This window comes from Rhinolophus ferrumequinum, chromosome 9 (assembly GCF_004115265.2).
Source record: "Rhinolophus ferrumequinum isolate MPI-CBG mRhiFer1 chromosome 9, mRhiFer1_v1.p, whole genome shotgun sequence".
Taxonomy (NCBI): domain Eukaryota; kingdom Metazoa; phylum Chordata; class Mammalia; order Chiroptera; family Rhinolophidae; genus Rhinolophus; species Rhinolophus ferrumequinum.
This window is the reverse complement of record NC_046292.1, coordinates 79,000,670-79,027,394: the sequence shown is the minus strand read 5'-3', so window position 1 is coordinate 79,027,394 and position 26,725 is coordinate 79,000,670. Positions and strand designations below refer to the sequence as shown.

General features: G+C 38.1%; 2 protein-coding genes across 4 annotated transcripts in view; both read right to left on the bottom strand.

Moving 5' to 3' along the window:
• The window catches only part of DTNBP1 (dystrobrevin binding protein 1), a 130,584-nt gene that overhangs the window by 81,818 nt on the left and 22,041 nt on the right, over positions 1 to 26,725 (bottom strand). For 2 of the 3 annotated variants that reach the window (XM_033115667.1, XM_033115666.1), the window contains exons 5-6: positions 20,148 to 20,280; positions 10,445 to 10,577 (exon numbers count right to left, since the gene is read on the bottom strand). In XM_033115667.1, the coding sequence (XP_032971558.1) occupies positions 10,445 to 10,577; positions 20,148 to 20,280 (266 nt within the window). The remainder of the gene's footprint in view (positions 1 to 10,444; positions 10,578 to 20,147; positions 20,281 to 26,725) is intronic. The other variant, XM_033115668.1, reaches the window with a different exon arrangement.
• On the bottom strand, positions 664 to 1,957 carry LOC117027665 (ribose-phosphate pyrophosphokinase 1-like). Its single transcript, XM_033115669.1, has one exon. It carries the CDS (start codon positions 1,955 to 1,957, stop codon positions 1,001 to 1,003), a length of 957 nt encoding a protein of 318 aa, XP_032971560.1. The 3' UTR covers positions 664 to 1,000.

The following is a 26,725-nucleotide window of genomic DNA, read 5'->3' as shown; positions in this document are numbered from 1 at the left end:
ATTAGATCACAGTTAAAAGTAGGAAAAGGTTTATTGATCGAGAAGGTGACAACTGAGGAGACGGGGGGGGGGGGGGGGGGGCCTTTAACACGTCAGCAAATCCATCTTAAAAGTGCCTCAAGTTCAAGCACCTTTTTGCCAAGCGGGGGGCAGGGCCAGAGGTGGGTAAGAACTCTAGACTGTCAGGCACCAGCGGGGATCCAAGGAAGAGCGTGAAATCTCCAAATTTCTTTGTTTTAGTTTGGTCCGTTGACCGCCAGCTGATCTGAGTCCATGTTGAGGTTTCTGTAAATCTTTGATAAACAGTCAGTTTTGCACATATTTCCCCACCTCTTCAAGAGAGATTCTGACAAGTGGCTGTTTTTGCAAAATATTCAAGCCTCAAGCAGAATTCCTCTATTCAACTAGTGTATCTATATCAGGAGCTATTAGCCCGAGTCAGAAAGGGTAGGGGGGAGGCACGGGGGAGGGAGGGAGAGCAGCGCACAGAGCCAGCATTTCACTGTTACACTGAGAGCTCCTGCCTTATGGGAACTCAGCAACCAGAGCTGGGTTCTGGGCTTCCCCAGGGCTCTTCTAATTTAGCATAGACCTTAGAGAACTTGTCACATGTTATTGGGGTGAGGAGGGGATTGGGTTGGCTTTGTAGCCTGTAGTCCTGAACCAAGGAAACCCTGAAGCATTCACATGCAAAGTAGATTGAGCTTTCCCAATCACATTCAAACACCCCCACATAACACACTTGAAAGTCTGAAATCTTGCAGCATTGGAGCTATAGTTAAAGCTGCAAGGCTCACAAAATCAAACATGCTAGAATGAGAAAATGCAGGTAGGAAATCCGGGCAGTTCCTTCATTTTGGAGAAGCACTAATATACCTGATATGGGATGTAGAAAGCTACTGGAGCAAGCTGGGTCTTCTGCTGTATTTTTCATCAAATACCAAGGGAAAACAATGGGCTAGGGTCGGTTTATTTTTTAAAGGTCTCAGAAGTTACTCTATTATAAAGGCACATGGCTGAAGAGATAGGAAACAGATTCCCCATGGTGAGTTCTCCTGATGGCTTCTGCAAGGATCATGGAGATGTCGATCACCTGTATTTTGGAGCAAAGCTTCATCTTATCCTCCTGAGGTATGGTGTTGGTGACCACTACTGCTTCAAAGCACGTGTTGTTGATGCGAGAAATGGCTGGGCCAGAAAAGATTCCATGCGTCAAGATGGCATAAACTCTGGTGGCTCCAGCGGAGAGAAGTTTGCCAGCTGCATGGCAGATTGTGCCGCAAGTGTCAGCCATGTCATCCACTAGGATGGCCACCCGATCCTTCACGTCTCCCACCAGCACCATGCGGTCCACTTCATTGGCCTTCTTCCGTTCTTTGTGAATCAGGGCAAAGTCCACATTCAACCGGTCTGCGATGGAGGTCACTCTCTTTGCTCCTCCAGCATCGGGTGAGACGATAGTACAGCTTTTCCACTCAGGAATGTTCTCCTTTATCCACTTCAGGACAGCTGGCTCTGCGTACAAATTATCCACAGGGATATCAAAAAAGCCCTGAATTTGAGAAGCATGCAGGTCCATGGTGATGATATGATCCGCGCCTGCTACAGACAGCATGTTTGCAACAAGCTTGGCTGAGATCGGAGCGCGGCTCTTCTCCTTCTTATCCTGCCGGGAGTAAGGGAAGCACGGCATGACCGCGGTAACCTGGCTGGCTGAAGCCGTCTTGCAGGCACTGATCATGATCAAAAGCTCCATGAGATGGTCGTTAATTTCGCCACAGCCACTCTGAACGATGTAGACATCCTCTCCACGTACACTTTCGCCAATTTCCACGCAGGTCTCCTGGTTGCTGAATTTCTTAGTCACCACCTCGCCTAGCTCCAGGCCCAGGTGGTCAGCAATTTTCCGGGCCAAGTCCTGATGGGAGCTGCCGCTGAAGATTTTGATATTCGGCATCTTGGCCGACGACCGTAGGCACTCTGCTCAGCGATCACAGTCGCCGCTGCCGCCGTCGCCGAGACCCGATCCGAGGTCGCCCCGACTCAGCTCCAACCGCTCGGGCTGCTACTCCGCCATGTTACATTCCAGCCCGCGCGCCGCTGTAAATCGCTCGGCGCCTGGAGGCGGGACCGCAGGAGAGTTCCCACCCGCGCCCAGGTGGCTGAGCCGCCGTGGACTTCCGGGTGTGGACTTACAGAGAAACGTTATTTTTAAAGAATTAAGTCAGTTTTTAGGATTGACGGCAAACGGATACTCATTGTTCAAAATAAAGCTTGAAGAACTTAAATATCAGCCCTCAACTGTATTTACTGTCAACCCAACGGTCTAGTAACCTGTTAAATATTCTAGCTACATCTGTTCTTATGACTACCCATAAAGTCTGCAACTGTCAAGATTTATTCTTCAACAGACATTTTATAACAAGAATTTTGTTAAGTTCGATTCCTTGCCAGCTCATAAGCTTAGATTTCACTTTGAAAGAAAATGTAAGATGTGATGACACATTCATGAAACCAACAAATTCATATTCTCTTACCAAGAGGTCATTAGCCTGGCAACTGTGATTACTATATTGTGATAAATATAATAATTTACTATCAATTAACCACCTCAAACCACCTAAAATCTAGCATTTAATGGTGGAAGCAGTAAAATGAGAAAATGGAGAAGAGAGACAAAAGTTTGGGCTTTTTTTTTTAAATATCTTCTATGTCTCTACTTAATTTTTTGAACTTATAGTTACAATAACTGGTTTGAATGTCCTTGTCTGCTAATTCTAAGGTCTATGTAAGTTCTCAATTGGCTTTGATTGCTTATCTCTTCAATGTTTGCCCAGTAATCTTTGATTTGATGCCAATGTGATTTACCTTGTTGGGTGCTAGGTATTTTTGTGATCCTATAAATATTATTCAACGTTGTTTTGGGATACCGTGAATTTATTGGAAACAATTTGATCCTTTTGATGTTTGCTTTTATGATTTGTTAAGCAGGTCTGGAACAGGGCTCATTATAACCCCTGAGGGAAGACCTTTTTGAGTGTCCTTCCCAATGCCCTGGGAATTACGTAAGTTTTTCCAGCGTGGCAGTTGGGAACAGGCACTGTGTAGGCACCATGCACTGTTAACTAATCTTGGATGTTTTTTTCTCATCCTGCCTCAGGTAGTTTCCTCATATGCATTATCAGTACTCTGATGAATATTCAAGGAAAATCCTCTGCAGATTTCCAGGATTCTTTCTCTCTGTGTAGCTCTCTCCTCTCTAGTACTTTGCCCTGTGGACTCTAACTGCCTTGCTCTTCCCAGAATGTCTGCTCCATCTCTTCAACTCAGAGAGCATGCCAGCCTCCTCCTAGGTCTCCTCCCCACCACTTTCCTATACTGTAGCTGGGAAACTTATCAGGCAGAATGCTGGAGCGATCACAGGGCTCACCTCACTTGTTTCCTATCCATTAAAGCTCACTTCTTTTCTTTGCCAGATGTCCAGTGTCTTAAAAAGTGTTATTTCATTTATTTTTTTGGTTTTTGGTTGTAACAGGTGGGAGAGTAAATCTGGCCCGTGTTACTCCATCTTTGGCAGGTACAGAAATCCACTGCGCTTTTTGTAAAATCATTGCCTGTGGGAAAGTTCTCCTGATCCACTTTGCATTCAGCATTCAAACAGACCTCCATTGCAGAACCTCAGGAGTTAGTTATTGCCTTTCTGTATAGCTCCTTTGGATGAGGTGCTTTGGACCTTCTCTTTTGGATCTAGAACCATCTTTACCCTGGAGACTGCCATTGGTTTTTTCTGTTCAATTCTCAGCAAAGCCAGGCCTATGTGCCATACTCCTGTCAAGCCTCTCTAGCAGCACCATCTCCAACTTTCTAAAAGGGAAGTACACGTCAGATCTATGGCCCACTGCTTGTCTAGGTTAGTTTAGATAGCCATTTCTTGAAGCTCAGGAGTTTGGCAGGGTATTTTCTAGAACACACACTGGTCAACTATAACTAAAGATATGCCATGACATCTCAATAACATCTATTATGCTTTGCTTTAAGAGGATTTCTAAACTTAGTCTGTAGTCCACGTTACCAAAAAAATAAAACAAACACAAACAAAAGGAGCATGGTTCTGTAGCATTAGTTATAATACATAAAACAAAAGGAATAATGACCGTTCTCAAAATATGCATGAGAACTAAACCTCATGGATAGAAACACTGACCCCCACTTACAAAAGAGTTTCTAAGAGATAACAATTAAGTTTCAAAGTCTAAATGAATCAGTGAGAATGTTTCTAGAGTTTAACATGCCCCTAAGCTGATTCCAAGTCTAATGAAAGACTATGTCAAAATTGTCATTTATAATTAAGCAGAATTACTAAAATCACACCGTTCTTCAAGATGTAGCTATTTACAGAGACATTCTGATAGTATGCTACATCCTGGAGGGGAAAACAAGAATCCAGAAGTTTGGAAATAAGAAATATTTTCATTAAATACACTTATGTCTGATTTTAAGTACAGTATAATAACTGTGAGAGAATTTCAGTAAGCATCCCAAGGAACATTATGGTGGTACTGAAAAAATTAAAAATTTAGAGGGTTGAGATTCTACATTTCTTTTTAGCTTTACTTCTTCATTCTTCTAAACTTATCTATTGTTCCTTCAGCTTGGATAATCCTAGGTCCTTACACGGCTGTCTTCTTATTCAGGTCTTAGTTCCCATGTATCGTCTCAGAAGGGCCTTCCCTGCTCACTCTTGTCAAAGCAGCCCTCCCCCCACCTTACCACTATAGCATTATCCTGCTTTACTTTTTTCAAAGCCTATATAATTATCTGAAACTATCCTCTTTAAATTACACGTTCATTATCTACTTCCCCCGACACCCGGTGACTAAAAATGTAAGCTGACTCCCAAATCTCAAGTCCACTTTTCTAATTGCTGGCTAGAAAAATCCATGTGCATGGTTTTAGGTTCTTTATTTTGGTTTATATACTGAATATTAACTCTGTTTACTTGATGAAAATTTCCTATTGCTTATGAAAGTCTATGCAAGGGATTGCTGAGTTAAGACTTGGACGGCTAATTTTCTGAACTGACAACCTAGCCACTGGCGTCAGTACTTGTCTTCTGCCTATAGCCATATTCTCTGCACTATCCCATGTTTTACTATTTATCAGGACAGTGTCTATTCCTGTCCCCAAAAGGTACTGGTAATAGCAACATCACTTTACATGCACGAGAGTTAGGATGACCTTCAATGCAGAAATGGGTTAAACCATCTATTCAAATGTTTTTCAAGGGAAGACAGTGCTATCAGACTCTTTCCTGGAATATACATAAAGCTGTGTGTTTTCCTGCCCACTGAGAGAATCACTGCCATAATAAGTCAAAATTACTGTTGGGAATGGATCACCTTCCTTTTGTAGGAGGCAAAAATCTATTGTCTGTGCTGGGAATGTCCATCAAATGTATGACAAAATAGCACATCTCCATTCTGAACTAACTATACGTTGATATATCAACATCTGGGACTGATTCTGTTTGTTCTAACTCAAAAGTCAAAAAAATAAGACAAGTTTGCAGGGTTTGAAGACTTGGGCTCTGATGCTAGTCCCTAAGCAGCCAGATGATTTGATGTAACTCAATCTCCTCCTCAACTCCAATAATTGCTGCCCTGCTCACTCCACAGGCACTAATGGGAGCTGAATGAGAAAATGCATTGGAGCCTATTGTAGAGACTATTTGCGTTGGAGTATGTGAGAAATTATCTTTCATTCCCCCACTCTTTCCATCCCCATCCAGTTGTCTGCCCCAGATTTTCTGGCAAGCTACAGAGCATGCAGACATTGTAAACACACACACACACACACACACACACACAGAGCCAACTTTTTGTTCACACATTATCTTCTTCAGAGCAAGAAAAAGAAATCATTAGTTTGTAAGGTATCTTGTTAAAAAGAAAAGAGGTTTATTTTAAAGAAACTTTTATGGACCAGATAATAAAAAGTTTACTTTTTGGTAACAGTATTTGAAAATTTCTCAAATGATGTTACATAGAATACTTAATCACAGAATTTTAGTATGTATTACATACAAACTGGTTCTGTAAACAAGTTGCAAAATGCTGAGGAAGAGTATCCAATTGAGAAAATCTTCAACATGAAATGGACCAAAATAAATAGAAAATAAATTAATAATACAATATATATTTTTAACACACACATAGGAAAGAGAGGAGCAGAAGAAAACTTAATCGTAATAGCCTCAGATATGTGAGGCCATCTTGTAGGAGACCATTTTGCGGTCCATTCATATTTAAGAATGAAGCACCAAAAAGTTGATTAGAAATCACGTACAGAGGGGTAGGGCTCATACATCAGAGGCTGTTAAGATGTGGATTCCTCTGTTTCATCAGCGAACTCCCCAAATGCCCATACCTGAAGGTCTTTTCTCTTTGGCTGGTCAGTTTTTCAGGTGAACTCTCTAATATTCTGCACAAGGAATACAAGTTTAGCTGCCAGAGTTCTGGCTGCCAGTGAGGAAAGAAGCTCTAGTGCACGTGGAACATTCTCAAGGACACAAAACTGGCCTCAACAAATTTAAGAAGACTGAAATCATACCAAGCATATTCTAAGACCACAATTCTTTAAAACTGGAACTCAACTGCAAAAGGAAAGGAGGGGCCCCACAAATACATGGCGATTAAACAACATGCTATAAAGAACAACGAGGTCAAAGAAATATAAGGAGAGATCAAAAGATAAAGACAAATGAGAATGACAACATGACTTAGCAAAACTTTTGGGATGCAGCAAAAGCAGTAATAAGAGGAAAGCTTATATCATTACAGGTCTGTATCAAGAAACAAGAAAAACCCCAAATAAACCACCGAACATTACATCTTAAAAAAACTAGAAAAAGAAGAACAAATAAAGTCCAAAGTCAGCAAAAGAAAGGCAATAAAAATTAGAGCAGAATCAAATGAAATATTGAACAAAAAGACAATAAAAACAATTAATGCAACAAAGAGCTAGTTCTTTGAAAAGATTAATAAAATTGACAAGCCTCTGGCTAGACTCACTAAGGAAAAAAGAGAAAAGACTCAAACAACATCAGAAATGAAATAGGACAAGTTACAATGGATACCACAGAAATATAAACGATCATCCAAGAATACTATGAAAGACTATATGCCATCAAATTCAACAACTTAGAAGAAATGGGCAAGTTCTTAGAAACATATACTCTCCCCAGACTGAATCACAATGAACTGGAAAATCTAAATAGACTGATCAACAGTAAGGGAAACTGAAACAATTATCAAAAATCTTCCAAAAAGTAAACTCCAGGACCAGATGGCTTCCCTAGAGAATTCTACCAAACAGTCAAAGATTTAATACCTACCTATCCTTCTCAAACTCTTCCAAAAAAATTGAAGAAGAGGCAGTACTTCCTAACTTATTTTATGAGGCCAACATTACCCTGATACCAAAACCTGGTAAGGATAACACAAAAAAAGAAAACTACAGGCCAATATCTCTGATGAATACAGATGCAAAAATCCTAAACAAAGTACAAGTTAATTTAAATTTCTCACCTTTGAAACTTCTCACTAGTACTCTTAGGTTTAAAAACTGTATGATATTTTACATTAATCTCATACTATTCTTGAGAAATGAAAACTAAATTTTGTAATTTTTAAAAAATATGGCCTATTGGAGTATGACATAGTTACCATTATTTTACATACAGATTTCAAGCTGATTATAAATTGGTAGTCCTCAATTGGCACACTATCTATCCTTACATACATCAGAGTAACAAGCACTTACCAATAAATCTGTTTTCACATCTAAATTTATTAAAAAGATGTCATTTTTTAAGAAGTCTTCAAATGCTAGTCGAGAAGGCTCTAAACTAAGCAAAGCTTTACAACAGGATAAGGTATAAAGGAAAGTGAATGGCTTGCCCAAGAGCACAGAGTTATAACCAGTGAAGCCAGGACTTGCGGCTTTTGACTCTAAGGACAGTGCTCTTTCTATCACACAGCTATACTTCTAAAGAGATAAATACTCTGGTCAGTTCAATTATGTGAAACATATATGTGAAACTTGTTCAGCACATCTGGACTTTTACTTAAATTACAGGTGATGATATTTCCCAAATACTAAATTAACTTTCATTTTCTAACATATAAATTATAATATGTTACTTAAAATGTATCTAAGTCATTGGGTGAGGGTGAAAAATGACAAACACGATTCCATAGCTCCAAATCTTACTTTCTTTTCTATCTAATCAGCTTAACTTATAAAACCTGAAATTTAATTTTATGAACTAAAGTATCAGATGCCATGTTTCAAATAATCAAACTTCAATGCATCTTGATTGAAAAACCACAATATTCATAGAATTATTGCGCTCAACTAGCCAAAAAACATAACTGGTACTAAAAATACGGAATCCCCTTCTATTCATAGTTATACAACTAATAATACAAGTGAGCCAGCGCTGGCTATCTGACATAGCATTCACCATGTTCTAAGCACTATTCTAAGCACTTTATGAATTGAACTCTTCAAACAACCGTATAACCAAGGTCCTGTTTTTATCCCCATTTTACAGATGAAGAAACCCCGTAACTTCGAGGGTCACAGAACCTGTGTCCAAGATGCCCAAATTCCTGAAAGAAATTTCCTTTCATAATTCTAAGCCTTCCTACCATGTTTCTTGAAATTATTATTGCATTATAAATAAACACATGATTAACATCTTCACAACACAATGTTTTCCTGCTTTTTCATTTAAAATTGCAGACCAGCTTCAACACCTCTGATTTTGCTACCTTCTTCTTGAGGGAAATTCTTTATCTCTCACACCCCACATATCAGTCTGGAATCCCCTGGAAGCCAATACTCATCCATTCAAAAGTCCTTCCTCTGACAAGAACTCCTTTCTTGATGCTGCCATATACCTTCCTGAAATCGTGTGGTTAAGAGAAATTTATAGACAGTGCCTCCTGAAAAATTCATACACTCACCTACTTTCACAAACAATTTTATCCATGGGCCCCCTTGGAGCTCTTTTAAAACTCTTCCCTTTAGAGCCTGCATGTGATCCAATCCCCACCCTGCCTGTCTCTCACAATGTGGTCTCTGCACCACTCCTATCGGAAGCACCTGGAATGCCTGTCTAAAGCAATACCACTGAAATCCACTTTGGAATTGGACTCTCCCAGGACGAAGCTCAGGACTCTGCATTGTCAACATTCTCCCCCAGGTGATTCTTACGTCTCATTAACATTTAAGACCCATCCCTAGGGACACATGGACCTGACTGAGAATTTCTGAATGCTCAGTTTTCATCTCTACCCCATCCACTGGCATTATTCTAGAAAAGTTGCACATCAGGGTGATAATCCACAAGACCTCCACATTAGCTTCACTTTTTTACCTGCTGTGTGCCAGTGACCAGCCTTGCTGTCCATGTCAGCAATCCACTGCTCCTAGTGCCACAGTCTACACCCAGAACTATTCCATTGAATGGTCATCTTAAAATCAACAGTGTGCTCTGCCCGACCTATCCTCTCCCTCTCCCACCAAACCTGCTCTTCAGCCACGGCCAGCCTCCAATCCCACAACTTCTGTTTCCTCTCATCCATCAACCCTCCTCTACTCCCCGCTCTGCCCAGCACAGATGCCAGTCAGGCACTCACAGGTTGCTGTGGACCTCCCCATGCAATTTGGAGGACCCACCTTGCACCTTCAAACCCTGCCCAAGATGTCATTACAGCAGTTGGAATGCCACAGTTAGTGTAGCGGGCTGTCACCCTGAGATCTCTCTTCCCTTTTCATTCAGGTCAGCCTAGCGATAATAATCCTTATTATAACTTACACTTACAGAGCGCTTACTGCATTTGATGACAATTATCTCATTTAATCCTCACAACTCTGTGTGTGGGGTCATTATTATCCTCACTATAAACTAGAGATATCCAGGCTAAGAGAGATTAAATAATTTGCCTAAGGTCTCATAGCCAGTACGAGATAAGGCTGAGATTCAAACCCATCAAAGCCCTTTCTGCTGCCTGGGCTCAGGTTACTTTTCATCCTGCTCTGATAATAAAAAAGAAAAGAAATAAGAGGAAAAAAGCAGCTCAGGCATTTGTCACTTGGGAAAAATGAAGTCGGGGCTCCTACAATTTCTTGGACAGCTTTGCCTGTTGCTCTGCTCCCCACCTTTTATTCTATCCTCAGCTTTTCAGAACTCATTTCCATAAAATGGCAAAAGACAGTGGTACTGAAAAATATATCCTTTTTGGAAAGCTTATTAATAATCTTTACGTGTTGAAATGCTTGTCTTTTATCAGTCCAAACTTATAAAGAGTAGCATGTAAAGTACTGTGGAGAACTTAGAGATTGAAAATGAATAATGTGGCCAATTTTTCACACTCACCTCTTATTTTTCTTGTAATTTTCCAGTTGTTGGGACTGCATGTGTTTGTATCTTTCTAATTCACACTGTGCACATAAATCCTCCAGGTTCAGCAGGTGGTTTTCTATCTCCTCAAAACTAGCCTCTAAATGAGCTGAAAGTATATAAGGTCAAAAGAACAAACATCAAAAACCAGAATCTTTCATCACGGAGAAAAGAAAGTGTCCAAAGATAAAAGCTTAACCTGTTGACATTGTTTTGCATTTATTTAATATTCCTTATCAAACTTTCTTGAAGCAAAATAAAATACACTGACCATTAAAACATACTTCAAATCATCTTTTTTGAGTATATTTTTATATTTCAAATATTTTCAAGATGTAAGTTTCCACAACACTTTAAATACTCTATTACCCAGGACGATGAGGAACCAGAGTATCTTGATAAATCTAACGTGATATCCTATTAATCCCATACACCACACATGAATAATCAATTTCAAATAGTGAGAATACAGCAAAATACAATGAACACAAATTATGCTGAATATAATATTTGAGATTTCAAGTGACTCTAGCATTTGTTTTGCCGGAGCATATAACATACATAAATCTTCAAGGTACTGCAGAGATGTGCAAATGCTCAGTAAGCGCCCTCAGTGCTTGGTGGGCAGGGACTCAGCTCTGTCCACCATTCACCTCACCTTTCTCTACCCCACTCTGCCGTCAGGCCACAGAGCTTTGTAGCTTTACTAGAACATGCAAATCATCCAGTCCAGTCCTTCATTTAAAAGATTCAAGACCAAAGCCTACCTGCCAAAATTCATTCCGCACCTTGCCCTAGGTCACATAGCTAGTGAACGGCAGTCAGGAATCAAACCTGAGTTCCCCTTACACTACACGACAACCATTTCCAATGGATAAGGTGCCAAGTAAACCGAGATTTCACAGTTGCAGAGGCGAGAAATGCTTTTCTCAGACAACAGAAAAGTTTCAGAGGTCAAAGATTTTTGGAACTCAAACAGCATCATGGCCATTTACCAAACACTCACCACACGTGCGGACACTGGGATACGAAAGACGAAAAAGCCAGCCCTTGTGCTCAAAGAATTTATAGTAGAGGGGAGGCATATTTCAATGACAACACAGCCAGACAGAGCTAGGCAGGAGGTGCCATGGGAACTCAAGGAGTGACATCTAACAGATGAGGGAGAAGGAGGGAAAGGCGCAACATAAGATCTCATTCCCCAGTCTGGAATCACAGCTCTCCAGTGCAGAAGGGGCAGCAGAAAAGGGGCTGGCTGTGCAGCTTCCCGATCCGTTTCACTTAAGCAGCTGTAATACAATTATAGAGCATCAAATTCCTTCATTTTTCCACTGGATTTTCACATGACTTTCTAAATTAGCTTTCGTAGCATCTAGTTCATGAGCAAATCCCTCAAATTTTAAGGTGCAATTTTAGGGTTGTTAAGATGCAAATTTTGGCCTGTTTTTCATTAATCTTTGCTTGATCCAAAGATCTATTAAATCCAGAAACACTCACATTTTCTAATATCCTAAATTTTAACTCTACTAAATATCTATGCTTATTTAAACTCCCTCTTCTATTTGGTAGGACCTAGGGCTTAAAGATATGGATTTGGGGGAAACAAAACTTTACTGAAAAGCCAACTGTGACGACAAGGAGTTTCACTCTCCTCTTCAAAGGCCTGTTAGGCACTGACTGATCAGACCGATGTGTCACTGGTAAGTTTGAAAAAGGCTGATAAAAGTGCAGTTCATAACAGTTTTGAATCTATTTTCAGGGGCCACCTTAAGCAGCTAAGCTATGTGGTTACGGCAAGCCTAACCTGAAACAATATGCAAAATCTAAATTTTTAAATGAAAAATCATAACTAAGATTTTTAATAATGTCATAAATGGTACATAAGTTTTTGTGGGGGGAAACAAACAAAATAATGTCATTAGTTGCTATTCAGATTTTTTTGTTATTATGTTAAATGGAAAAACGACTGGGAGATTTAGCCTGTGAGGCAGTGCTACTGGTCCTGAAGAAGCAATATTCAGCTCATTCTGTCATAACTAGTAGGACAGAGTCTTAAAAGATGATCTTAGCTAATAGGATTATCTAAAAGGCTATTTCACTTTGATTATCGATAAGGACCAGAATAATTAAATTTAATATAGAATCCATTTAAGTCTAAGCTACTTGGTGCCTTCATATTATCCTTAGCATAGAAGGGACCGGGTAAGAGTAGGGCTTTGAAGCACAAGCTCGGAAACCCAGCTCTGCCCCCTACAGATGAGATGAGAGGAGATGAAATAGTGAATCAGTTAAGAGGGCTAACAACACACATCTTGCAAACCTGCCAAAAGGGTTCAGTGAGGCAAAGTATGTAAAGTAGCTAACTTAGCACTTGGCAATAAGTAAATAAGCAATAGCTGACTATAAAAAAATTCAGAGAAAAAACTTTATAAAGATTAGCTAAGTTTTGTAGCTCATCTTAAGAGCTTGCAAAAGTTATTTAAAACTAATGATTTTGTAGACCAGAAATAATCACGTTGTAAACAATACCTATGGATTGAACAGACCAAAATATCAATAAAATTTTCATTTTTTTCTGGCAATCGTATATACTTGTAAATTATAACTTAAGGCTATATTCTTAGACTTACGATCCCTTATAAGTGAGGGGGATTACATTTCAAATGATTTTTCTAAAAAGAAAATATGTAATGAAGTCAATTATATTTGAAAACGTGTATATTCTTTTTACCTTTTTACTTTTATTTGAACAGATGGCAATTTCCATTTAGAGTCCAGCTCTGTTGGTTGACTACAGAGCTAATGAGGCCAGGAATTCAAATGAAGTTGATTCCTAGGCAGGACAATTTCTCATGGCCAGAAATTATGTTCTAGGTACAAACAGAACTTGCTGCCTTAGTTCACTTCATTAATAAAATGCGGATCAGGTGAAAACCTATGAATAGTTTACTATCAACCTGGAACGAGAAACTAATCACATGCCCTTCTGAATAGGCCAACAGCATCATGTTCTTGTGCTGAATGGCAAATCTAAACTTAAAATGCCAAAACATGGAAACAACCAGTGTCCTTTGACAGATGACTGGATAAAGACTATGTCGCACATACGAATATATACAATGGAATATTACTTGGCCATAAGATGAAATATACTGCCATTTGCGATAACATAGATGGATCTTTAGATCATCCTAAGCAAAATAAGTCAGACAGAAAAAGTCAAGAACCATATGACTTCACTCATATGTGGGATATAAAACTGAAAGCAACAAAGGAAGACAAAGAAACAAAAACTCATAGACACAGATAACAGTTTATTAACTAGAGGGTAAGAGGGTGGAGGGATGGTAGAAGAAGGTAAGGGGGTCTAATATATGGTGACGGAAGAACTGACTGTGGGTGGTGAGTACAGAATGTGATGTATACCGGGGCTGCCAAAAAAAAAGTATACACATTTAAAGAGATGTTATGTATGTATTACTTTTTGAAGTTGAATTGAATTACAGTAGCAATGTGTAGTATGACGTTCACTCAAAAGATGGCGTTAATCAAATGAATGCTAGTGTCACCATGTGACAGACAGGACAAAGAAAATGGCGGAAGCATGGCTGTCATTCAAGGAGAACGAGACCATTTTGAAGTGTTATCTGAAATTCGAGAATGCTGTGGGAGTACAACGACAATGGAGGTGTGAGTATGCAATAGAACCTCCAACTTAACATCCCTTGATTTTTACCCATGGGGAACCTTAAAGGATGTGGTGTACCTTGGAAAACCAGCTACACAGGTAGTACTTCGGGAAGAAATTGAAATGGTATGCACAGTAATACAAGTGGACACTTTGGTCAACGTTGCTCAAGCAGTAGTTCGCTGTAATCAGAAAAGTCTGGATGCTGATGGTAACCACTTTGAGCACCTCTTGTAATTGCAGAAGTCAAACATGACTTGTATTCATCTTTTGTTATTGGTATATATTGAGTATTACAATTTTAATAGTTTTTTCCTTTCTTAAAATGTGTATATATATTTTTGGCACTCTCTGTAGATGATGTGTTATAGAATTCTACACTTGAAACCTATATAATTTTACTAACCAATGTCACCCTAATAAATTTAATAAATAAATAAATAAATAAAAAATAAATATAAATATAAATATAAAGAAATGCTTGGGAGAGTCAGTAGTTATTTTATTGCTACTACCAAATTCATATTTATGTTCTCCCCTTTAAAAAGTTTCAAAGGCTCCCAAGTACTTTAAGAATCCAGTTTAACTCCTTAATTTAGCACTTAGGGATTTATCACCCCCAGCCACAATCTAGTCTTCCAATCTCACTACTGCTTTCCTTCAGGACCACTCAGTACTCCAAGAACAGTCCTGCATGTTACTGTCTCCTGACCTCTGCCTGTCCCAGAGATGGCCCCACTTGCCTCCACTGCCCAGCCCTGAGCTCCCTTTTCAGGCTCAGGTCAGTGCTCAGAGCTCTGAGAGCTCTCTTCCGCTTCTGTGCTGCCATATACCTTTGAACCTATACGGGACTTACATTCTGACTGACACTATACAGCTATTGGTGTACTCGCATCCCTCTCAGGAATCAGTAAGAGTCTTAAGGGTAAGACTGTATTTTTCATCTTTGCACACCCTAATACTTAGTCTGTTGAATTCAATTAAGAATAATTTCTGGTGACAGAATGAGTCCATCACTCTAAAATATAAAATAATAACCAAGAAAGCAAATCTATGATTCATGTTCACCTATTTTAAATATTCCAAGGCTATGCTAAACTTTGTAAAAGAAGAAATTAAACATGGACAGAGAACTTAGGAACATGAAACAACACAACAGCACTTTGTTGCCGGTATTAGTGCATCAAACCAGGCCCTACTGTCAGTAACTTAAAGCAGTAGATGCAATGGAAACTTTCCATTTTAACTTAACAGGCTTAAAACCAGTAATAAAATATAGAAGAACTGTACTGACAAAAATAAATGTTCTTCTCCTTTTATTATTAAAAACTTTAAAACATCTCTTTCAATAATAATTACACACACATATATGATGTGTATTCTGAATATTTTATATTGAATTTTAGTGGGCAAAAATTTAATTTCCCTGTCACAACCTGCTCATTTCCTGTTACAAAATGAGTTAATTTGGTAACCAAACTTAGACTGCATGTACATAAAACACTAGCAGGTCTCCATGGACACAAATACACCTTTACAAGAAGCTCAGATCTCGCCATTTTGCTCGCTGCAACAACAGCATATGTCTCATTTAGTGATCAGTGGAAAAGATAGGTGGAATTTTATTGTGAAAAGCCATTTGGGAACGCCTGACAGCTGTGTAGAAAAGGGCTTTACAAATCTTTGTGAGGAGCCTGTCTCAGAGGAAGAGCAATACTGTTTGGAATTTTTCTTTGTGCCATTTGTTCCAAATACGTGTTATATACAGTGTAATCCCTGATATATGAAAAATGGAGCATCATGCTAAAGCTAGTAATTTCACACTTAATGAGTACTTTTCTAACAAAAGCAATTAGCCTCAAGGAACAAAGAAATCTTTGACTGCAAATCCATAGGTCACAGAGGACAGGTACTAACAGACCGCAAGATCCTTCAAATGCTTACGTTATGCTTTTATGTAATAAGGTAATACAGTAATGATGGTATGGCAAGAAGGAACTTTAAGAAGTGCATTAACTCATGAGAGCCATTATGGAACAAATGAGATCTCTTTAGTATACAAAAGGTGTCTAAAGAGAGTTTATATGCCACTTCAAGGGCCTAATCTCAGAAAAGTAACCTGGACAGTAAGATAATCTAGTTGATGAAACACTGAGAGCTGTGACAGTCTCCCTGCTGGATGCTCTCTCAAATTCTGTAGAGAAGAAAGCAGAACAATAATATATCAGGTTAGGTCAGATCAAAAGAAAGCTACAAACTCAGTATATGAATGTCATTCTCTTACAGCACTTTGTTATCTAAGAATTAACAGGATTTTCTGTTCTAGATGAAGGTAACCGTCTGTTTAAAGTAAGTCATATAAAACAAACTAAGCAACAGAGTAAATTCCGACAAGCACTTGACATTTTAAACTTCAATAAAGGAATAGGATTAGACTACCCTCTAGTGGAAGATCAAGATAATTCAATAAATACTTTTCAAACATTTTAGTAGTTTTATGATTAAATGCACACTGTGGTTATTACACAGAATGAGAAAGTGTACAGAATCTGGCTGAGAACATTCCATCCATCCTCACATACTGTCTTTCAATGCACAGAGTACTACACCGTTCATCTCATCACATTTCATGCTGTGGTTTTTGCCTTCTAAACTATTTTCAAGGACAAGCTAAATTGCATAACATCCATACAAACCCTTCTGTCACAGACAATGAATTTGTAAACGTGTAAAAGCTAGAAGGACTCCCACTAGAATGTCAGCATCCTGATGGCAGGTGCCTGGTTTTATTCACTGCTGTATCCCCAGAGCCTACAAACAGTTCATGGTACCCAGCCGATGCCTGATACTTGGTGTTTTACATCTGTCATCTCCTTCAACCCTCCAAATACCCTAGGAGGCAAGTAGTCTTATCCTCATTCTGCAGTCTCACAGCCAGGAAGTGGTGGAACTGGGATCCAAACCCAGATCTGCGAGTTAGTTCACAGCCCTTATTTACCAGTTCCCAGCATACCTTCGTCATTTCTTTTTTAAATGACAAGCCTTAACAGTATCTACGCATATTACACAGGCTTTTGTAAGCTGGATGGATCACACCCCATAAAAAAAAACATGAATGGATTATTCATTCTTACTTAACAATTCCTGAGGGATCAAGTAATCAGGCATCATATTTAAGCCATAGGATAAAAGCACCATCAAAGGTCCAAATTGTTCACATCATATAAAGCCTTTACTCTTTAATAAGGGAAGACCCTCCAGAGAGCAGAGCAAGACCAGAAGAGTTAAGTAGCCTGGGAAATGGAGGGGCTTACTGGATACGGCATTAGATCCAACAGTGAAAAGGTAAAAAGTACAAAGAAGTTAAGGGAATCCTGTGATTAAATATAGGTCAGTTATTAGTTTCTTCTAAGTTATTTTTATTTTTTATTATTACTTGACTATTTAAGTCTTGTGATATAATATCAAGGTATTTAAGTGATGGTAAGAGATATTTTGAGGCTACCAAAAAATAAAAGAATCCAGTATAAGAGTGAAAATTAAAAACACTAAGTGCATCCAATACTACCTAAAAATTATGCATAAATTAATCCATAAAATATATTAGATATGGATACGTTTATACAATGTATCCCACAAAATTTGGCTTCAAATTATTTTCCCACTGTAAAGAAAGTCAGCACTGATTCCAAAAGGTTTAAGTTGCTTATCTAAAAGTCTCACGATTTCAAAACAGCTCTCTATGAGCTTATTCTAGGCCAACAAATACTCAGCCTCTGGAATTCCAGTTGTGACTTGCAATCTTCTACAGTTAGTCATTCATATAATGACTAACTTGCCTGTGTAAATATTTGCCTGTATAAATAATTTGCCTGTATAAATATCAGGCAAATAACAGCAACAGAGTAAAATGCAAAGGTAGCATATATTTCAAATGCTAATGATAATTCAGATTGGCAATAAATATAAAAACCAACCATCTAGATTTTAGAGGTATCTTCTAAGCAAACTGAATTAACTTTCCAAAAAGAGCTCTATATAAGTTAGACATAGACTAGAAAAAAATATATATGATTCAAATTATTTGGAAGTGATTATCTGTCCAGAATAGCAGTTCAGAGAATCCTTGAGCTTTAATTTGTCACTGATGGTTGATGTTCTCAGATTAGCAAAGACAGAGAATTCAAGGGAGAATTGGGGAAGCCTACCTCATTCATTTAAGAAGCCATGATGAAATTTCCAAAGAGGAAGGTTATATATATATCACTAAATATCAAACTTTTTTCAGGATATTAAAATCCTAGTTGAGAATGAAAATACAGTATATTCTATTTTAAGAAAGACTTATATAAACTGCATTTCCTAAGCAGAATTATGAAACTAATTAGAATTTTGGCAAAATGCATTTAATCAGCAGAGTGGTGTCAAATAAAGAACATCTATAAGCAGAATTTACTCTTAGCTGGGGAAAAAAAAGAGGGGAGGTTATCATGAAAGAATATCTCTGCAAAGAAATATACAACCAATGAAAAGCAACCAATTCAAAGAGATGCAAGAAGATAAGCTAAGACAGTGGGAGAACAAAGAGTCCTAAGTACCTCGGAGGCTATTTCCATCAATTAGTTATGAAAGGCTTGAGAAGGATCACACCTATTGATGCCAAAAGGAAGAAATGCAGAGGGCGACCACAGCTAGTTCACGTTTCTCCTGAGACCCTTTTCCAGGATATCTTTTCCAGGCTCTACTTTCAAAAATAACAAATCACTGACACGAGAAAACATTTTAACAGCCATGGCTTAAAGAATACAGCTCCTGAGGCCCACTGACAGCTGTCATCCTAACTGTTTTACCCCCCGTTGGGATAGCATTACTGTGGCTGCGATCCTGGATCCACATCTTAAATCAACTGTGTGACCCTGAGCAAGTCACAACCTCTCCAAGCTTTACTTTCCTTATCTGTAAAGTGGGATGATTGATCAAAGCTACTTTTGTGGGGTTCTTATGAGGATTAAAGATAATGTTTGGAAAGCACTCAGAATCTCTGACACATAGTAAGTGCTATAAATATTAGCTGTTATCAGCAATAGCATTCCAAATACCACTCAGGTAATTTTATTGACACACAAAAAACTGTTTTATGATTTACTAATTACTTGTTTTGTAAATCAGTTTTGTTTTGCTTTTAAAAAGAAAGGTAATATTGGAAAACAGGATGGGTAAGAAATCTTCTTACCCATAAGATTAGATCAGGTTATTACCTAGCTTAAGAAGTTTATCTCGTGCATAGATAGCTCCTATCTCTGACTTCACTAAGATCGTAAGCTTGGTTAGAAAATAATAATAAGCCACAGTATTATCCTAAGATGTGGCATCCTCAAACACAAAAGTTGATTTTCTGAATATAACCCAAGAAATAAAGACTGTCAGCATAATTCATCGCAGCAAAGCACAAAGAAGGAAAGAAAGAAAGAAAATGTCCACAAGATATTAATTTAGCCAAACAGATACCCTCATTTAACTGGATTTGTCTGATCTCTCATTAGCTTGAAGGGGGGAAAAGCATACTGCAAGACATGAAGCTCTAAGCAGACCTAATTTTTAAAACAACAACTTCCAGAGTATATACTATAGTCAGAATAAGGTCACCTTAATGCCTTTTATTTTCTACATTTATACTTTTACACGGAGATCTAATGTCACAAAGGCAACCCTGAGTTACTTTAAGAATCAAGAAAATTATAATTATCTTTCCTGAGCTGAACTGAGGCAGAAATAGTGGCATATTTTAGAAATAATTTCTACACTTTAACTTGTTTTCTGTCCAATCCTCGGTTAATCAGAGTATGAAATTAACTAGAACTCACTATTTTCCAAAACACTGTGTAAACTAAGAATTTAATGTATTCTTAGAAAGCTCTGAAATGATAACAAGTTCTGTCCAAATTATTTTCATTCCTAAAAGTGACGTACAGATATAAACATAAAACTTACTCAGATTTGCTGTCACGGATCCTAAGTCCGCTATTAAACCTGGAAGCTGCTGAAGCTGCTCCTGTAAATCTATCAGGCTTGTCTTCTTTTTTTCCCAGTGTGCTGACAGCATAACCACCTTGCTATCCACCTGCTGCAACATGAAGAGGAAGGGCAAAGTAAAACCAGATTTTAGGCACAAAGAAATAGCCAGCACAATTAGAGTTGGTCACTGTGATCTTTAAAAACCCCTCTTCTGAGTAGAGACGACAGGAACATGGAAGTTGTTTTCTTTCTTAGAAAAGAACCAACTTAATATTCAGTGCAGAGAACCTCAAATTGCTGCTTGTCTCAGTGCACCTTAACCCAGAGAAGACAAAGTTCAGAAATGACCTCAGAAGTCACTTCTAAGTACACCCTATTTTTAAGTAAACCCCATACTTGAAAATCCAAATCTAGAAAAATAAAGCAAAAAAACTACCACTAACAACTGAACAGAAAACAAACAAAACAACCCAAAACATAATTACTGGGTAATTATTTACTTTACGAAAAGGACTTCTTTTAGCAGAAAATTTCCCTAACGCACTTAGAATATACTATGATTCAATTTACATTTAACAGGAACACTTAATGCATAAAGAATACTTGTGTATGAAGGCATTATTGAAGTAACCGATCCATTCCAGAAAAAAAAGAAAAGGATTTATATTGACAAAGAAGGAATTCAGATGTAAAGGATTCCTTTTTTTCTTAAAGAATTACCGACATATACTGTATCTTTTTTTTATCATTTTTTTTTAAATTGGGGAACAGTGTGTTTCTCCAGGGCCCATCAGCTCCAAGTGAAGTCATTGTCCTTCAATCTAGTTGTGGAGGGCGCAGCTCAGCTCCAAATCCAGTTGCTGTTTTCAAGCTTTAGTTGCAGGGGGCACAGCCCACTATTTCATGCGGGAATTGAACCGGCAACCTTGTTGTTAAGAGCTCGCGCTCCAGCCATCTGGCTGCCCCACAAAGGATTCTTAATAGCAGGGTGCTGAGATACTAGAGTAGCCTAAAATAATTCTAACTTTTATTTTTCCTAAAGACTGTAAAGAAAATGACAGACATCAGTTTCTCCCAGACAATTTTGTTTTGGTCTTAACATGGTGGGAGGGGAAAGAGCCTAGAATAAGATTTAGAAGGCGCAAGGAAGGAGAGGCCATCTTTTCAAACATCACCAATGATAAGCGAGAACTGTGAAAGATACCCTCACATTAGTACAATAAATATAAAGACGGCAAAATGCATTATATAACAGAAAAAAAAGTACATTTGAATTTTTTATATAAATCAGAGTTCACAGTTAAGTTATATTAAAAAAAAAAGACAATTTACACAGCCCAAGATTTAGAGTCTACATAAGTTGAAACACGAACACAACTGATTCTTACTGAATCTCACTAAAATAAGAAAGAACTTTAGAGGAATAAAAATATCAAAATAAGACGCAAAATTATTTGTATGTGGTGCTAGATTGTGTTTCTTCATTTCAATACTCTAGGGAATTCACAACATGGAAATACAAGAACCAAGCTACGATACAGGTTAGAAAGCTGCCTAGTTTCCTCATTCTGTCTCCATCTCCCACACCTGCCCTTTGTTTTTCAGCCCACGTCGGAGAGATAATGGCATCATCTCTCACATACCAGCCTCAACTGAGCTGGGGAAGTGACACCAAGACTACTCGAGTTGCATTCCCATTAATTTTGTATACTTAAAAATGCCTATTGCTTACTGGTTTTAAAAAGATCCTTGAAGTAGTCTAAAATATACTGAGCAGTGTTAATAGACAAGCAGTGATGCAATAATAAGGAAACTAAGGCTTGAAATACGCATCTGTGTTCATAAATTCATTTATAACAGTCAACAAACTTCTACAGACCATCCACCATCTGCCAAGCACTGTTTTGGCACCAGAGATACAATGGTGACCAAAACAGAAAAAAACAAAATCCTGCCCTCTTGGTGCTTACAATGGCAGCAGGTTTCACCAATTCTCTTAGCTTCAGTACTTAAATTCAAAACAGAAAAAATAATTCCTATATGAAAGGGCTGATGTGAAGATAAATAACAGGTCTGACAATTAAGGTCGCAAACTCATCCTAGAGAAAGTGCTACATACCTCATTGCTGAATATCACTACGGTCACCTTCAAAGTACATTGGGAAGCTATGCACCGACACCAGCACCTAGTGAATCCTTCAAAGCAACTTTGGAATTCTTTTTCTGGAATGGCCCTCAGAGCTGTCGTTGTATTACCCTTGATGTCCTGAATGTCATCAAAATGTCTACATTTCAATAGTTCCTTTATCTTCGGGTAAAGAAGTCACTGGGGGCCAGATCAGGTGAGTAGGGAGGGTGTTCCAATACAGTTATTTGTTGACTGGCTAAAAACTCCCTCGCAGACAGTGCCCTGTGAGCTGGTGCATTGTCGTGATGCAAGAGCCATGAGAATTGTTGGCAAAAAGTTCAGGTTGTCTAACTTTTTAATGCAGCCTTTTCAGCACTTCCAAATAGTAAACTTGGTTAACTGTTTGTCCAGTTGGTACAAATTCATAATGAATCATCCCTCTGATATCAAAACATGTGAGCAACAGCATTGCAACAAATTCGCAAGGTTCATTGTCAGACCTCATATATTTTTTCCTGGTACATGGCATATCTTTTAAAAAGTTTGATAAATCTTACAGTGGTAAATTAGGTTAATAACTTGAAAAATCTAGAATGTTAGCCATTTCTTACTGAAAATTAAAATGCAATATAAACTTTAAAACAACTACAGTCTAGTTTGAGCCTGCCACAAAATTAAAAACGATATTCTGAATGTAGAATATAAGAAGTGTATATAGAAAGAGTATACCAAAAAACATTAAAATATCATTTCCACTTAAAAGAGTGGGAGGTTGAATAGATTTTCAGAAATCATTATCAATAATTATGTAATAATACTAAAACATCTTGAGCATTATCTATGTGCCAGACCCTCTGCTAAGCAATTTACATACATTATCTCATTTAAACAACACAGCAATCTTGTGAACTAAGCATTATTACCACTGTCATTTCACAAATGAAGAAACTGAGGCATAATGAAGCTAAATCCCTTGCCCAAGGACCGCAGTGGAACTAGAGTCAATCCCAGGGAATCTGACACGTAAGCCCATGCCCTTAAATCACTATTTTCTAGGGGTTGTGTTAAATAGGGTTATATGAAAGAAAGAAGAAAAGTTAGCGAAACAAAGGGTTCTAAAAATCTGTATTTAAACTTTACTGAATGATTAAAAATAAGCTACTTCCAGAGGACCAATATGTCCACCTCCAAGTAAACAATTCTGAATAACCCCAGATTTAACACCAGGAAATCAAGTTTAAGGAGCAAGACAAACCCATCAGGCTTCATTCCAAAATTCCTCCTGGTGGACACTGAAGTTAGGAGAACGAAGAAAAAGCAGGGAATGGCAATGATTTGCAAAATGGCTAATAACAGTAACTTACTGTGTATAAAACTCAACAGTTCAGAGTTTGGGGGGTACATTATCTTATGTGATTTCCACACTACTTTGCTTCAATAGAACCTGCAGGGTAGGTGGTGGTGTATCATTTTATAGAGGAGGAAAGTAAAACAGAGACTAAGTTATGTGCCCAAGGTCAAAATACATTAGCGCGGAAATTAGGATTTCCAACACCCAGTTCTGGTCACCTTTTACCACAGGCAGCGGGGCTCCACGTTGGAACACAGACTGAACCATGTCTAATTTAACCTGCTTACACCTCAAATTGTTAAACAAAACAGGAATCTTAACAGTTGAATTTGAATGCAAGCAAATATTTCACAATAATACAAAAAACAAGCAAATAATGCACTGGAAATCTAACTTTAAAAAGCTGCCTTCAAAGTCTAACCCCTAAGTCAGTATTAACTATTTATTCATTTATACATTGCTAAGGGAGACAAAAAAAATGGTTATAAACTTGTAGAAAAAGCCTACACAACCAAGTTACTTTACCATTGACCATAGCTGCTTGTTTTCTGAGATACTGCTCTGAATTTTTAAGACTACATAGTCAGAATTAGCTTTAAAGTAGATGGGTATAAAATAATTTGTCAAACAAGACTGAATTGTCTTTAAATATATTTGTCCTGGCAGGGTGAAACTGGTTAAAGGCCACGAAAGACACATGAGCACCGTCTGACAAAATAAACATGGTAGGTTTCACACTATACATATTAAAGATACACATTTTAAATACTTACATGTCTCAACAATACGTCAGAGGGCTTTAAAATAAATTTTTCATTTTTCGAGTTGAGTACTGTATTTCTGAAGAGCTACAGAGGCACTTCGGATCAGACGGGGGTCTTAAAATAACCAAGTATTCCACTATGAACAAATTTAAGATCCCCAGATAGCATAAATTCAACAACGGATTGATCTTAAAGAAAATTCATTCTCCTATGTATTTTATTACAAAATACTTCTTACAATCAAAAGAATAATTTTTGTTAAAGATCTGCTACAGAATATAGTCTTCACTGAACGTTATTGGTGGGATTCACCCAAGTTGATAAATGTAGAGAGAGTAGTTCATTGATTTTCACTACTGTATGGTGTTTGATTTTAGGAATAATACTGTAATTTATTCTGCAGATGGACTTTGGGACTGTCTAAAGTTTCAACAGAACTTGCTACAACATTCTGGTATCAATCTTCTGACGCACATGTGTAAGTTTCACAAGTGAGTTACAGATGCGTCCAAGGTGCCTCAGCAGGGCTGGGGGAACCAGATTTCCCTAGTCACCTCAGAGGCAGCCAGGTAACCTCATCTATGTATTACACAGTAATGAACGTGTGCCCGACGGATATTATCAGGGGAAAGCTTGGGACACAATGCTCTGGAAATAGCCCTATGAAGTGGACTTGTTTGAAACGTATGTGCACCTTCGACTTACAATTAATGCCAATTCCTTTTTCTAACGTGATTGTGCCGACGGATTCACACTCCCTAGTTCTAGTTGTTCCTCATCATATTTCTTGTAAGGGAAGAAACAAAACTGTCTTCTGCAAATGACTGTCTCTGTACAGAAAACTCAAGGTTTGAAATTTTGATCATCTAAGGAGTATAGATTTGTGGTTTTAATTTGTATTTTCTTGATTACTAACCGAGTTTGAATGCATTTTCATTTTACTGGCCGCTCAAATATTTTTTGCTTCTGTAAAATGCCTGGTCATACCTTTTGCTAGCTTTTCTATTGTGTGACTGTTCTCTTTTTATTGGTTTGTAGTGGTTGTTCATATTTTCTGAACACCTGTCCTCCGTTTTGTGAATTGCTTAACATTTTCATGGTGTTGTTTGATGAATAGAAGCTCTGATAAAAATTAACATTTTTATTTATGGCTGGTGCTTTTTACGCCTTGTTTAAGAAATCTTTCTTTACCCTGAGTCTTAAAGCTCTTCTGCTATTTTCTAAAATATCTATAGTTTAAAAAAATATGGGATGGCCGGAGAGCTCAGTTGGTTAGAGCGCGAGCTCTGAACACAGGGTTGCCGATTTGATTCCCACAGGGGCAGTGAGATGCTCCCTCCCCAACTAGATTGAAGATTGAAGACAACAAGCTGCCACTGAGCTGTGGGAGGGAAAGCCGGATGGTTCAGTTGGTCGTGCTGTCAACAACAAGGTTGCCAGTTCGACTCCCACATGGGATGGTGGGCTGTGCTCCATGCAACTAGAGTGAAAACAGCAACTAAACTTGGAGCTGAGCTGTGCCCTCCTCAATTAGATTGGAAGGACAACAACTTGACTTGGTGCTGATGGGTCCTGGGAAAAAAACAACAACACACTGTTCCCCAATAAAGTCCTGGAAATACACACTGTTCCCAAATATAGTCCTGTTCTCCTTCCCCAATAAAATCTTTAAAAAAAAAATGTATAGTTTTCCCTCTCACATTTAAGTATGATGGAACCAAAATTTGAACCACACTCTTTCACTACTTTTATTCAACATTATACTGGAGGTTCTACCCAGTGTAAAAGACATGAAGAAATGAAAGTTGTATGGATTAGAGGGGAAGAAACCCACCATCTACAAGAAAGAACTCCCCCACTCCAAATACAAATTATTAGAATAAGTAGATTTAGCAACACGGTTAAAGATGGGATCAATATACTACAAGTCAAATACTGCAGGTTTGGGTGGATATTAGGACAAAGATATTGTCTGTTAAAAACTTGCTAAAATGTGTTACTCTGAAAAGATACTTAATTTCACTGAATGTATTTTCTGCATCTGATAATCATATATTTTTCTTCTTTAACATGTGAACGTGGTCAACTGCATTGAAAAGATTTTCTAATGTCAAACCAATCTTTTAATCCTGGAAGGAACCAGGTGTGTTTTGTTTTTTACACACTGCTGAATTTGTCTGCCAGCAGTCATACACTGCGGAGGAATGTCTCACAGGCAGAATGCCTTTGGTTTATCATCTGCATTCACAGAACATATACCCATCAATACAAAGTTCTCGCTGAAACTTATATAGGAAAACTTTATATTTAA